At 29.7% G+C, this 13,252-nt stretch overlaps 5 protein-coding genes across 5 annotated transcripts; 3 read left to right on the top strand and 2 right to left on the bottom strand.

Moving 5' to 3' along the window:
• Positions 1-29: 29 nt before the first annotated feature.
• On the bottom strand, positions 30-2,104 carry BX663DRAFT_494827 (uncharacterized protein). Its single transcript, XM_051525553.1, has 9 exons — positions 1,803-2,104; positions 1,491-1,743; positions 1,411-1,424; positions 1,296-1,341; positions 916-1,216; positions 645-849; positions 487-584; positions 362-395; positions 30-309 (listed from the first exon to the last, which is right to left on the bottom strand). Exons 1-9 carry the CDS (start codon positions 1,996-1,998, stop codon positions 155-157), a joined length of 1,302 nt encoding a protein of 433 aa, XP_051387085.1. The 5' UTR covers positions 1,999-2,104; the 3' UTR covers positions 30-154.
• Positions 2,105-2,766: 662 nt separating this feature from the next.
• Positions 2,767-3,182, top strand: BX663DRAFT_548181 (uncharacterized protein; the record flags this gene model as incomplete). The annotated part of the gene is made up of 2 exons (XM_051531062.1): positions 2,767-2,910; positions 2,985-3,182. 2 exons carry the CDS (start codon positions 2,767-2,769, stop codon positions 3,180-3,182), a joined length of 342 nt encoding a protein of 113 aa, XP_051387084.1.
• A 51-nt stretch (positions 3,183-3,233) lies between these two features.
• On the bottom strand, positions 3,234-4,239 carry BX663DRAFT_494820 (high mobility group box domain-containing protein). The gene is made up of 4 exons (XM_051525552.1): positions 4,189-4,239; positions 3,602-3,773; positions 3,480-3,538; positions 3,234-3,413 (listed from the first exon to the last, which is right to left on the bottom strand). Exons 2-4 carry the CDS (start codon positions 3,771-3,773, stop codon positions 3,348-3,350), a joined length of 297 nt encoding a protein of 98 aa, XP_051387083.1. The 5' UTR covers positions 4,189-4,239; the 3' UTR covers positions 3,234-3,347.
• Positions 4,240-7,660: 3,421 nt separating this feature from the next.
• BX663DRAFT_557698 (chitin synthase-domain-containing protein) lies at positions 7,661-11,342 on the top strand (the record flags this gene model as incomplete). Its single annotated transcript, XM_051531779.1, has 4 exons — positions 7,661-8,418; positions 8,491-8,839; positions 8,934-10,880; positions 10,978-11,342. The coding sequence occupies exons 1-4, from the start codon at positions 7,702-7,704 to the stop codon at positions 11,340-11,342; spliced, it is 3,378 nt and encodes a 1,125-aa protein (XP_051387082.1). The 5' UTR covers positions 7,661-7,701.
• Positions 11,343-11,806: 464 nt separating this feature from the next.
• BX663DRAFT_494817 (uncharacterized protein) lies at positions 11,807-12,979 on the top strand. Its single transcript, XM_051525551.1, has 2 exons — positions 11,807-12,202; positions 12,271-12,979. Exons 1-2 carry the CDS (start codon positions 11,903-11,905, stop codon positions 12,934-12,936), a joined length of 966 nt encoding a protein of 321 aa, XP_051387081.1. The 5' UTR covers positions 11,807-11,902; the 3' UTR covers positions 12,937-12,979.
• Positions 12,980-13,252: the final 273 nt, after the last annotated feature.

The raw sequence follows: 13,252 nt of genomic DNA, 5'->3' as shown, positions 1-13,252 counted from the left end.
TTTATATTGTATTTAGGTTATTAAATCTTTCTTTTTTTTTTAAAAAAAAAAGAAAAAAAAACAAGCATTTATAATAGTTGTATACACACATGTATAATTTGGGAGGGGAGAAGGAAATGCTTTAGTAGTAGTTAGTGATATATAAAAAAAAAAATTAAACAGTTCCATATATTGTCATTTTTTCCTCAGTATCTTTATTCATGTGTCTTCTTTTAGCAGCAGCAGCAGCAGCAGCAACAGCAGCAGCAGTTAAGTGTGTGTTGCGTTTATTTACCATGTGTCGACGGACAACACGTATTTTATTTCGTACTATAAAATAAAGTTGAGTGTTTGAATAAACGTATTTACTCATCTATTTTACCATCTACATATACGTCAGTTTCGTCTATAATTTCCTATTTTAATGAAAATGTTATTAGCAACAGTACGATTATGTAATACAAATAATATGTATACATAGATAGATAGACAGACAGACAAACTTACCTCTCCAATAAGTTCTTCGATTACATCTTCCAGAGTAATTACACCTAAAGCGCTATTAGACCCATCCATATTATTTTTAGAAACAATTGCCATATGGCCTAATACATACATATAAAGTTTTAATATATAATATATATATGTATATATTTGTTATTTACTTTTGCCTTCTTGAAAAAAGTTAAGGATATCTAGACAACTTGTATCAGGATTTGTCTCTGGTAAAGAATTCAAAGGAAACTGTTTTATTGGCAAAGCATCTTCTGGATCATAAGTAATTAACCGTTTTGTCAAAAGCATTCCTATAAAATCTTCTTTATCTTCTACTGTATGAATAGGAATACGAGAATAACCTGCAGTTAAGATCTACACAAATATATATATATATCAATGATTTCATTTAATAAATTCACTGTAATGGGAGTTACTTACCTTGTTCACTAATGTTTCATTTAGAATATCTTTTGTCGAAAGAGTGAACACATCATTCATAGGTGTCATAATCATTGATACAGGCTTTGATTTCAAGTCTAGTACAGCACCTATAATAGTGACTTCATCAGAAGTTAGAGCATCCACATCAGACGCATGATTTGCTTGATGTAAAGAAACAAGTGTCTTTAGTCCTGCCTTTTTATAAACTGTACCATGAGATTCACCGAGAAAGAAGTCTAAGATGAGTGCAATAGGATAAGCAATGGGATACATAACATACATTAATAGAAGCACAATCCTAAAAGCATATTTATTCTATGAGTCGTACATTTGTATTTATCATTGTTACATCTATCATATCTATGTACAATACATACCAAGCTGTCTTTGCACCAATTGTTAAACCATGTCGAACACAAATGGCTATACATAAAAAGAAAAAAAAAAAAAAAAGATTGTAATTTATATTTCTGTTTCTTATCTAATACATACATTGAGGTATAATTCTAACATATTAAAAAAAAATGTTATTATACATATCATATATATCATATATTTATATACATATTTACTCTCCAAATATAACAATTAGAACAGTTGATAACACAACAGCTTGCCAACCACCAGATAAGATACCATCAAGAATGATAGGTAATGTTTCATTTGCAATCACGTTTGATAATAGTAATGTTACTAAAACCCAATGTTTACCCTTATCTAAAAGAGCCAATACTTTTTTAGCATTTGCTCTTTCTAACGGTGTACCTGATTCTATTAACACATAAAGATTAGTTTGGTCTAATCCCATTAATCCGATTGTAAGTCCTAATGATAAAATACATTATTGCGTTATTCTATTATGTATGTGTGTATTTGTAGACTACCTGCAAATACACCGCCTAATAATACCAAGAGTCCGATAAAAAATAACCTTTCATAAAATTCTGGAGACTTGTAATCAATAAGTGTAGATGAACTACCATTATCTATTTCATTTATGATTGTTGATAAAGGCAGACCAAAAATAGTTTTAATTGAAATAGAAGTAATAAATATTAAAATGTTTCTTTTTATTATCATATACAAAAAAAATAAAATTCCTTTTTAAACTAGTACAATAAATGAATATATCAAGGAAAGAAAAGAAAAGGACAAGTCGAGGGGAAAAAATCAAAAAAAAAAAAAAGGATCAACACAATTAAAGAACCGCCTCAGGAGACAAGTTTTAAAAGAAAAAGAAAAAAAAAAGCCTATACTATAGATCAATTACTTTCTTTTACACTACACAAATAAGCTCATATAATAAACAATTCTGTATGGCAAAAAAAAGTAAAAGGAATAGATAAAACATGAAAAATAGTTCAATACAAATAAATATATCATTTGTTTTTTTTTTTTTTTGTAACTTCAACAGATATGATGTAAACACACATATAAGCATGGTGTCCAAGCTAACAAGTGCTTCTTAAGTGAATAAGTTTAATAGAAAAAAGTAAATAATGCATCCATTATTAGTAAAGAAAAAAAAAGATATCCATTTTAAATAGGTACTGCACTTTTTAAGTAAACAATTCCTTCAAATCCCTTTTTGTCATTAACAATTGTTTTTTTTTTTTTTTTTTTTTTTTTTTTTTTTTTTTTTTTTTTTTGCTCTCTACTATGTGAAAGTTCTTTATACTGACTATAGTTCAACAATTAAACTAAAATTGCGTGCGGAATTATTACTAGTGGAAATAATAATAAAAAACTGCTGCACAAGTTATTAAATAACCGCTACAAATCTTCTCTTTCTTCTTCTCTTTATATACAATAATAATAATACCCCTCATAACAACTGTAAATAAATACATGCTTAATAAACTCTTTATCAGCAAGTCTTGTTATAATCTCAACTCAATTCGATTATTTACAACTGCCTCTAAAGAACCATGGTTGCCAAAGAAAAGAGTATCTAGAGAAACAATGGAAAAGATTCGTTCATTAGCGAGATTTGTAAGAGCCAAAAATAAAAAATAAAAAAAAAAATAATGATCAAAAAGAAAAAGATGGACTGATCAGATTTATAGCAACCTGAAATCTATACTGTTAAACAAATATCTACAGAGTTTAAATTATCTTTTGAGGCTGTAAAACGTATTTTAAAATCAAGATACAATCCAACACAAGTTGTAGCTGAACGTCAAGAAAGAAATAGATATAAAGCCATGGGTGAACGCATGGAAAATTTTAAAAAGACTACTACTAGTAGTAACAAAAAAGAATAAATGATTGTGCACCAATGAAAATTATTTAAGAAAAAGGGAGAAATAATCATGTTTCATTATAATCAGAAATTTTATTTTTTTTTATTAGCATTTTCTTTAATAGAAAGGATATAAAAAAAAAAGAAAGAAAAAAAAGAAAGAAAGAGAAATCGATATATATGTATTTTATTTTTGAGAAGCCTTTTCTTTTTCATAACGTTCCTTGTCTTTTTCAGCTTTTTCAATATAAGGCTAAAAAAAAAAAAGAAGAAAGCATAAGAAATACATTTTTTTTTCCATCTTTAATATAAAGCTTACCTTCTTTTCTTCATCACTCATAGCCTTCCATTTTTCACCAAGAAGCTTACCAAGTTGACCTTAAAGAAATAAGACCAGTTATTAGTAAGAATAATAAAAGAAAAAAAAATGAAGAAACTTACCGAAAGTGGCAGTGGGATTTTCCTCCTTAACCTTGGCACGATTTTCTTGAGAAAAGAACATGTATGCAGATAAACCACGCTTAGGGGCAGAAGGATCCTTCTTACTACGTCTCTTCTTATCTTCGCCTTTATCAGTAGCACGCTTAGTATCCTTTTGAGTTTCTTTAGGCATCTACTTTTAAAGCAAAATAAAATAATAATTGAAAAAAAATAAAATAAAATCGGATTTTGAATTAGTAAACTGTTTTACACTATCTATTATTATGCTTTTTTTTTTTTTTTTTTTTTTTTAAATAATAAAAGTCGTGTTTACACAGGGCTTTTTTTAAATTTTTTTTTTTTTTTTTTTAAAAAAAACATATGTATAAACAAGATGGCACAAGATGAAGATGAGTAAAAAAAAAAAAAAAAAAATGGATGTATGAACAATATATGTAGAATACTTTGGAAAAATGAGTGAAAAGAAAGAAGAAAAAAATAAAAAAATCAAAAAAAAATAAAATAAAAAAAAATAGATGTATATGTAAATGTGTATAGTGTGGTAGCCTCTAGAGTGTAATAGACTTATTCATCATACAATACTTTACCTTTAAAAATTGTTGTAAGTGAGAGAGAGAGAGTAAAAAAAAGTGTGTGCGTGTGCATGTGTGAGTTGTGATAGAAAAAATAGCGGGTGTGTAAAATTAAGAAAAAAATAACGTGAGGGATGCCGGTAATAAGAGCATATTATTCGTCCTTGATACATAATATTATTGCTTATAGCCAATCATGAACATATACTGTTTAGCTTACAGTCACGCTGATGATTGAATAACCGCCTTTCATTCATATTTTTTTTTTATTATTTAAAAATAATATGAAATCTTATTGGATACAAGGATATATCAGACTTCTTGTCCCGCTGAAAGCAGAAAGTAAACCTAATGACTATTTTTTCTTTTTTTTCTTTTTTTTTTTTAAAAAAAAAATTAAAGAAAAACATCATTGATTATATTATTGGCGATGAGAAGGAGAGAAAAAGGAGTTAATTAAAGGAGACTTTGCCTAAGGTATGAAGATCATGGTGAAACAGGTAATTAAACAAGAAAATTAAAATAGGAGTCGTCATCGTTGTTGTTGTTCACGTGTGGGAAGCTTTAATTAAAAGGATAAGGGATCTTCAATTGTTTCTAATATGTATATATTTTTTTTTCCTTGAAAGCCAACAACAATGCATCTGGAGACAGTAGTAGTAAATAGGATATTATCTTATCGACTGTTGCATGTGATGTTTAGAAAAGCAAGTTAAATAGTAGCTACTTATACGGGCTTATTTAACGTATTCAACGAATCAATGAATTTTATTTACTGTTATGAATCAATGATTCTTTTTTTTTTCAGGTTTCCTACTAGTTAGGAAGTACAAATTCTTTTTAAATAAGAATACGTGTTATCTTTTGATAGATAAAGGTTAAGAAGTGTAATCATTCTTGACTCGAAGATAGTATATATTATAAATGACATAATGGAGTCAACCCCCTTTTGAAAAGAAAACGTACAAGTTAACTAATCCCGAACAAGTAATAATGTGCATAAAATATGTATAAAATAAATGTTGTATAATACTCTGTCTATGTTCTGTTTATTATGGTAACTTATCTAGCAAGTATTCCTCTCTCAAAACTACAGATGTAAATATATACATAACGTTTGTATTTCGTTTTGTTTAACGTGTTATAGAGATCAGTTATCACAAAAATAAATGGTGTCATGATGATTACTTGCAAATCAATGATATTAGAGGGAAAGAAGAATAAACAGTGAGTCAAGTATAATAGCCTTTATTATACAACAGGATAAATCACTTATAGACTGTTTCAGAATGAATAAAAGTGTATCCCCTTTTTTCTATTATGTAAAATCAGTAAATTTAAGTCAAGTTATTATAATCTGCCTGAAGGCCTACTAGTACTAATAAATAAGTATATCAGAGTCTAAGAAAGAAATATGTATTATATTGCCCAGTCTATAATGATGATGAGCTATTTGCTTCATTATGATTAGCAACTTCTTTATAGACAATAGTTGTACAGTATTACTAGTTTCGTCTACTGATTAAAAGTAATAGACTTGAACTTCCGAAAAAAAAAAAAAAGTTGGGGAAACGTAATACATACGCCAAAATAAAAATAATAAAAAAAATTAAATGTGTGACACAGGATACCGAATATTTCTATTACTCAAAAAATACGAACAAAAGTAGTTATTCTATGATGATATGTTATGTTCTATTATAAAGTACAACTGAAAAAAAAAAACTATTAAAATAGTGATAGATGATGTTCATATTAGTAATAAACAATATATACAAGTAAAACGGATAGGGCAATGAAAGTAGACCCTTTATTTTGACTTGTGAAAAAGAACACTGCACTAGACTCATTAATATATTAAAACGTAATGTTCATGATAACTCTATACATGCTATATACACATATATATGTCTAAAGATACTACTGTATCATTTATTTACTACTGAAGAAAAACAAAAGAAATAATTGGTCATAATTGCTGCTGTCGAATAAATAAAACACCTCTTAGTTAGACCCTTAACACAGATTATGTCAATATCCATACCCTTTTACAAGAAAAAGAAAACAATAAGACACTTGTTTACATTTGTCCAAAAAAAAAAGGATACTATATATGTACATTAAATAACAAGCCTTTTCTCTTTACTCTTCTTCTTCTTTTTGTTATGTGTATATACACTTTATATATCAATTCGTATCCATTACGTATTATTAATAACAAAATGAGAGATTGTTAACACGTGAAACAAAATTTAATACGTCCTTCTTCTTTAACAAATTTTGCTACATCTACTAGCTTAGCTCGTGAATAATAAAGAAAAACTGTATTTTTAGTATTATTTTTTTTAATTCTACGCTAAGATCTTTTTTCTTTTTCTTTTTCTTTCCTTTCCTTTCTTTCTTTCTTTTATTCTTCTTTTTTTATTTAAAAAAAAAATTGTTCGATTTTTAAAACAAAAAGAACAATGGGAATTAGAAGGAATTTTTCTTTACTGGGACTTCTTTTATAGCCATTATTGCTATTCATTTGATGTTTTAGTTTTCCTTCTTTTTTTCAGAAGGAGGAGGAGAAGTAATAATTGTTAAAGATTTTTTTTTATTATGCAGCCTCTTTTATTATTGCACAATATGGCTTTCCTTTTTAATTTCTTTTATACAAAAACAGATAATTAAATAAGTGTGTGTGTATGTGTGTGTGTGTGTGTGTGTTTTTTTTTCATTACTGTATAACTCTTTTATAATAATTGAATAAAATTCAGAATTCAGGTTTATATTAAATGTTTCAGTATAAAAATAATATTTTTTTTATAGACGTTTCTTTTTTTTATTAGAGCTCCGTTTTAGATATAAATCATCAGGATAATTTACTACAAGTGTAGCAATTGCTCTCATTCTATCATTTATTGATGCATTTTTAACTAGTCTAAAAGAGAAAATAGATTAAATTAAGTTTGGTGTACTTGCATTTAAAGTATGACATTTAATAAAATATTTATGTATATAAAAATAAACTTACCAAAATTGGAAGATATTTTTTTCGGCGCCTTATTCCCAGGAACAATATTGATCTTGATATTTTATAATCATTCTTTCAAGACAAATGTACCATTTAAAGTAAAAATATGAGTTTTTTGAACTCAAGTTGTTAAACATAAATTACCATATTTCTACATTGTAAATATAGAAACTATCTATGTTTTGTGTGGGCTTAGATGTATTCTGTTACTAAAAACAAATCAAAACAAAAAAAAAACTTATTTTTATATGTATATTTTTTTATTCTTTTTTTTTTAATTTTTTTTTTTTATTATTATTCTTTTTCTTTTTCATTTCTTCTTTTATTTTATTTTATTTTATTTTTTGTACATACGTACTTTTGTATATACCTTTTTTTTTCTTTTATTTTTTAAATAATTTATTACATTTTTTCTTTTTAGGAAAAAATTTTTTTTTGTTTTTTGTTTTTTGTTTCTTTTTTTTTTTTTTTACAAAGGGATTTGACATATCATTTATACATACCAAAATAAAATGTCAAATATGCCGAATAATAATAACTATGGCGACCATCGTCACTATAGGAACAATTATAATCCAAATTTACAGTATAATTATTCATCGTCATCTTCTTCTTCTCCGGATATGAATAGACATCGTTATCATACTGAGGCTCGGCCATACCCTTCTTATCATCAAAGACAACAACAACAACCATCGCCGAACTTTCCTGGGTATAATAACATGCAACAGCCATATCATCATAGAATGCCTCAACCCAATAGACCCATGAGCGGAGGAGGTGGTGGTGGTGGTCATTTTCAACCACCTCCACCCCATTTATTTCAACGTGGCGCAAGCATAAATAGATCCAAGTCACTAACAAGACCAGAACGACAACGTCCTCGTCCCGGTTTAATTAATCCCCAAGGGACCGCGCCACAACGTCATCTTTCAAATATGAATCATCGTCGCAACATTGAAAGAAATAGTCATACCTATAATCAACCCATGTCAAATAATTTACAAATGCAGCTTGCTCAACAAAGGCAACAACAAGCAAATGCTGAACCTGTTAGAAGCCAATCGTCATCAAATGATATCAAAGAAAAAGAAGAAAAGGAACCAAGTGTACTGAATAGTTGGTGGGCTTGGACTGCCTTTATTTGTACATGTTGTTTCCCTAATTATATTATTCGTGTCTTATTTGGTAAATCCAATAAAAGTATGCAACAAGCTTGGAGAGAAAAGGTAACAAAAAATTATATTCATTAGAGGAACAAAAAAAAACAAAGAACTAAAATGAGCATATTTATTTTTAAGGTCACTTTATGCTATATAGTAGCATTTTTATGTTGTCTTTTGGCTTATGTTATTTATGGTTTACGTATTAACTTATGTCCTAAGGATGTAACATATCATCCTTATTCAATGGAACATAATGGTGTACTTGTTCCAATTCAGAGAAGCGATGTATATGTCTTTGGACAAATTTATAAATTCGATACAATGCAAAATTTTTTCAAGACGTTAAATCTTGATTTAACAAAAGATTTCGAAGGTACGGAAATTAGTTCCATCTTTAATGGTGATATCCATGATGCGTGTGCTCCCTTCAAAAAGGGTAATATAGATCCTACTCTTCCTAGTTGCTCTATTACAAGTCCCAATGGTAATACTATTTCCATTTTATATATTACAAATTGATAAATCATTTTTTGTGTTTTTATTTATTTTTTTATTTTTTTTTTTAAAAAAAAAATTAGGCACTGTAATTAGACAAGCAGATGGTTCCTGCATTCCTTTATCAAGGTTACATGCTTATAGTAATAATGGTAATTATCTCAGTTATGACTGGAAAGATATTCGTACGAATATTCAAGAAATGAAAACTTCCAACATGGGTGTTCTCGTCAATACGATTGTTAATTTGACAACTTATTTCGAAAAGAATGAACCTATCTTTGGTCAAGAGGTAGACGTGGCCTTAAGATCTTCTCGAGGTAATGATCTTACCTATGCTCTCCTGTATACTGAACAAGGTAAATTGGCACGAAGTTGTATCACAGCTAGATATGCTGTCGGCACGGCCTCACAGGAGGTTGCAAGTTGTGTAGCGGATAATATCATCATGACCACCATGTTTGCTGTGATCATCATCATTATCGTCGTTCGTTATTCATTTGCTGTTCTCTTCCAATGGTTTATCTCTCGTGGACTAGTGAAGCCAGGTGGAAGATCGAACTGGTTAGCTTGGCGTTCTATTAAGGGAGGTAATGATGACCCAGCTAACCATATCCCAGGTCCATACAATAACTATCCCGTAGCCAACGGTTCTGTTCATTCATTTGGTTCAGATCCAAATGGACAACAATCCCCCTCGAGTATTCAAAGTTCTAACCAGCGATTAAATGGACAACGCACTGATATTGTCGAGACTGAGCTTTATACGATTATGCTTGTTACCTGTTACTCTGAAGGTGAACAAGGTCTTCGAACGACCATGGATAGTCTCTCGAATACAACCTACTCCAACAAACATAAAATCTTTTTCGTGATTGCTGATGGGTTAATTACAGGTGCTGGTGAGACGATGTCGACACCTGATATTGTCGTGAACATGATGGATCTAACACCTGCCATGGCGAATCCTAAGCCCTGTTCTTATCTCGCTGTCGCGGATGGTGAAAAGCAATTGAATATGGCTAAAGTGTATGCAGGACATTATAATGGCACACCTTGTATCACGATTGTCAAGTGTGGTACAGAAGAGGAACAAAACGGACCCAAGCCAGGTAATCGAGGTAAACGAGACTCACAGGTGATTCTCATGACATTCTTCCAGCGCGTCTTATTTAACGATCGTCTTTGTGAATTGGATTACGAGATCTTTTGGAAGATGACGTGGTTAATGAAGGGCGTAACACCCGACAAGTTTGAGTTAGTCCTGATGGTCGATGCGGATACACAAGTTTTACCTGATGCGTTAACTTATATGGTAGCAGCCATGGCCAATGATATCACCATCATGGGTCTCTGCGGTGAAACACGTATTGCTAATAAACGAGCCTCTTGGGTCTCGGCTATTCAAGTATTTGAATATTATATCTCGCATCATTATGCCAAGGCATTTGAATCTCTCTTTGGTATGGTCACTTGTTTACCTGGTTGCTTCAGTATGTTCCGTATCAAGGCTCCAAAGAATGGCGCCTGGGTCCCGATCTTGGCTAATCCAGATATCATTCTTGAATACAATCAAAATGTAGTTACGACATTACATGAAAAGAATTTGTTATTACTCGGTGAAGATCGTTTCTTGTCTACCTTGATGTTACGTACCTTCCCTAAACGACAAATGATGTTTGTCCCACAGGCACGATGTAGAACGATTGTCCCTGATGAATTTAGTGTCTTACTCTCACAACGTCGTCGTTGGATTAATTCAACTGTACATAATTTAATGGAATTAGTACTCGTCTCTGATCTTTGTGGTATCTCCTTCTTATCTATGCAATTCTCTGTCTTTATTGATTTGATCAGTGCCTTTGTGTTACCTGCTGCTATCGTGATGACACTTTATTTAATTATTGAAACAGCTATTTCACCTCATCCTCAATGGCAATCATTAGGTTTATTAATTGCTATTTTAACTCTACCTGCATTCTTGATTGCTATTACGACATTAAAATACATTTATATTTTATGGATGATTGGTAAGAAGATATATATATATATATGTACGTATGTACAAGGAATTTACTTACATTTTTTTTTATTTTTCTCCAAATATATATATATCTATTTATATAGTTTATCTTATTTCTTTGCCTATTTGGAATATGGTTCTACCTATTTATTCTTACTGGCACTTTGATGATTTCTCATGGGGTGCTACTCGTGTCGTAGTGGGAGAAAAGAAGGGAGATGCACATGGAAGTGCAGATGGTAAATTTGATTCTAAACGTCTTGTTATGAAGAAATGGGAAGACTGGGAAGCAGAACGTACAGGACATAGACAAAGTCGAAAGTTCCCATTAAAGACACCTCAAAACAGTTTCTCGGCATTTGATGGATCTATTAATAAACAACAACAACAACAACAACAACAACAACAGCAGCAGCAGCAACAGCAACAGCAACAATCAACAACTTATCCAGCATACTTTAAACAATAATATATAATTTATTGCACCTATTATTTCTCTTTTCCTTTTTTTTCCTTCTTTCTTTCTTTCTTTATTTGTAATATAATAAATTTATACAAACCTATTTTGTACCTTTTATTACTACTAGTGTATCATTATCCTTAATATAGTAATTTTATGTTTCAAAAGAAAAAAAAAAAGGAATAGTCTATGTTTATTGTTTTTTTTTTCTTCCCAAAAAAAAAAAAAAAAAAAAAAAAAAAAACATATGCCTCATGTAAATTGCCTAATATTGTTCCTCCTCATCCCCTTGTGAGTGTGTGTGAGCATATACAGTTATACGCATTCTAAGGCAGTAATTGTTTATATGAAGCATAAATAAATACATTCTTTAAAGACATGTAAAATTTTGACGTGATCAAATAAAGTTTTTATTGGATAGAACAATAGAAAACGTCACTTTATTTTTTTTTTTTTTTAATATTCTCATCCATAAAAGAGAAAAAAAGAAAGAAAAAAAGTTCCTTTTTATTTACTTTGTATATATAAATATTTTCAACAAAACAAGTAATTAAAATCAAGTCTTCAACATGACATCTATTCTATCCAATAATGAACATAGTATAAATACAAACGATAAGAATCAAGATACCCTTTTACAATCATTTATTCAATCAAAAACTATAAACGACGTTTTAAATAAGGTTAAACCTACTTGTCGTGATTTGCTGGATCTTCCTCATACTTCTACTATAGAAGAAGCCTTTGATTTACTTTTAGCTGAAGATATTTTATCAGTCCCTATATATTATCTTGATGAAAAAACGAAAGATAAGAAATATATTGCTATTGTAAGTGCTTTAGATTTATTAAAATTATTAAGTACAAAGGTAAGTTTCTTTACTTTTTTTTTCCCCCAAATAAACAAACAAACAAACAAATTCATAATATCGTTTAGATTTCAATGGAAACTTTACAAACCAATAGTTGTGCTCTTTTAATGCCCTTAAAGGACGCTATTGGAGTCACAGAGCCATTAACTATTCTTAACTCAGCTGACAGTTTACGCCAATTACTTGATTGCTTTAGTTTCGAAAAAACACATCGAGTTTTAATTCAACAACAATCGAATGGAGAACTTGTTTTACTTTCACAAATGGACTTGATTCGATTCTTCCAAGCTTATAATCATCAGTTAGGATCGGATATTTTAGATCTTCCTGTTTCAAATATCAAGTCATCAGGTATCAAATCAACATTAAATTATCGTTCGACTGCAGCAGAAGGATTTTTAAAATTAGCAGCTGATGATCGTATCAGTGCCTTGCCTATTCTTGATGATAATGGTGATTTGATTGGAGAAATTAGTGCACAGGATTTACGGGGTTTAAATCGAAATAGATGGGATACTCTTATGAAACCAGTTGTGATGTTCTTAAAGGCAAGCCACGGTGACCTTTATCCTCCTTTAACCTGTCATGATCAGTTTACACTTTCTCAAGTTATGTCTGCCTTTGTCTTGAGAAAAACATACAGACTTTGGTGGGTGGATTATGCTAGTTTTAAGCTGAAAGGTGTTATTAGTTTAACTGATATTTTAAGCACTCTAGCAACCATTATATAAATAGTTATTATATAATAAATATAACAGCTTATATATACATGTATATATATATATATATATATATATATATATATATATATATAAAGGAGAAATCCTTGAATAAAAGATAAGATGGATCCTGTTAATAGTAGTAGAACTATTCCAATTTGAGTAAGACTTAAAGACCTTGTTATCAAGTTTGATGCCTGTATTATGGAACATATCTTTAGTCAATTATATTTGTTTAGTAGTTTGAAGCAATACATGATCTAGTAATGTGATAGTAAACTCAATTTTTTTTCTGATATCCCCCCCCTCTCCTCAATTAAGTTTCTAA

Source organism: Cokeromyces recurvatus (assembly GCF_025118155.1).
Source record: "Cokeromyces recurvatus strain NRRL 2243 chromosome Unknown BX663scaffold_2, whole genome shotgun sequence".
NCBI lineage: Eukaryota > Fungi > Mucoromycota > Mucoromycetes > Mucorales > Mucoraceae > Cokeromyces > Cokeromyces recurvatus.
This window is presented reverse-complemented; position numbering and strand designations above follow the sequence as displayed.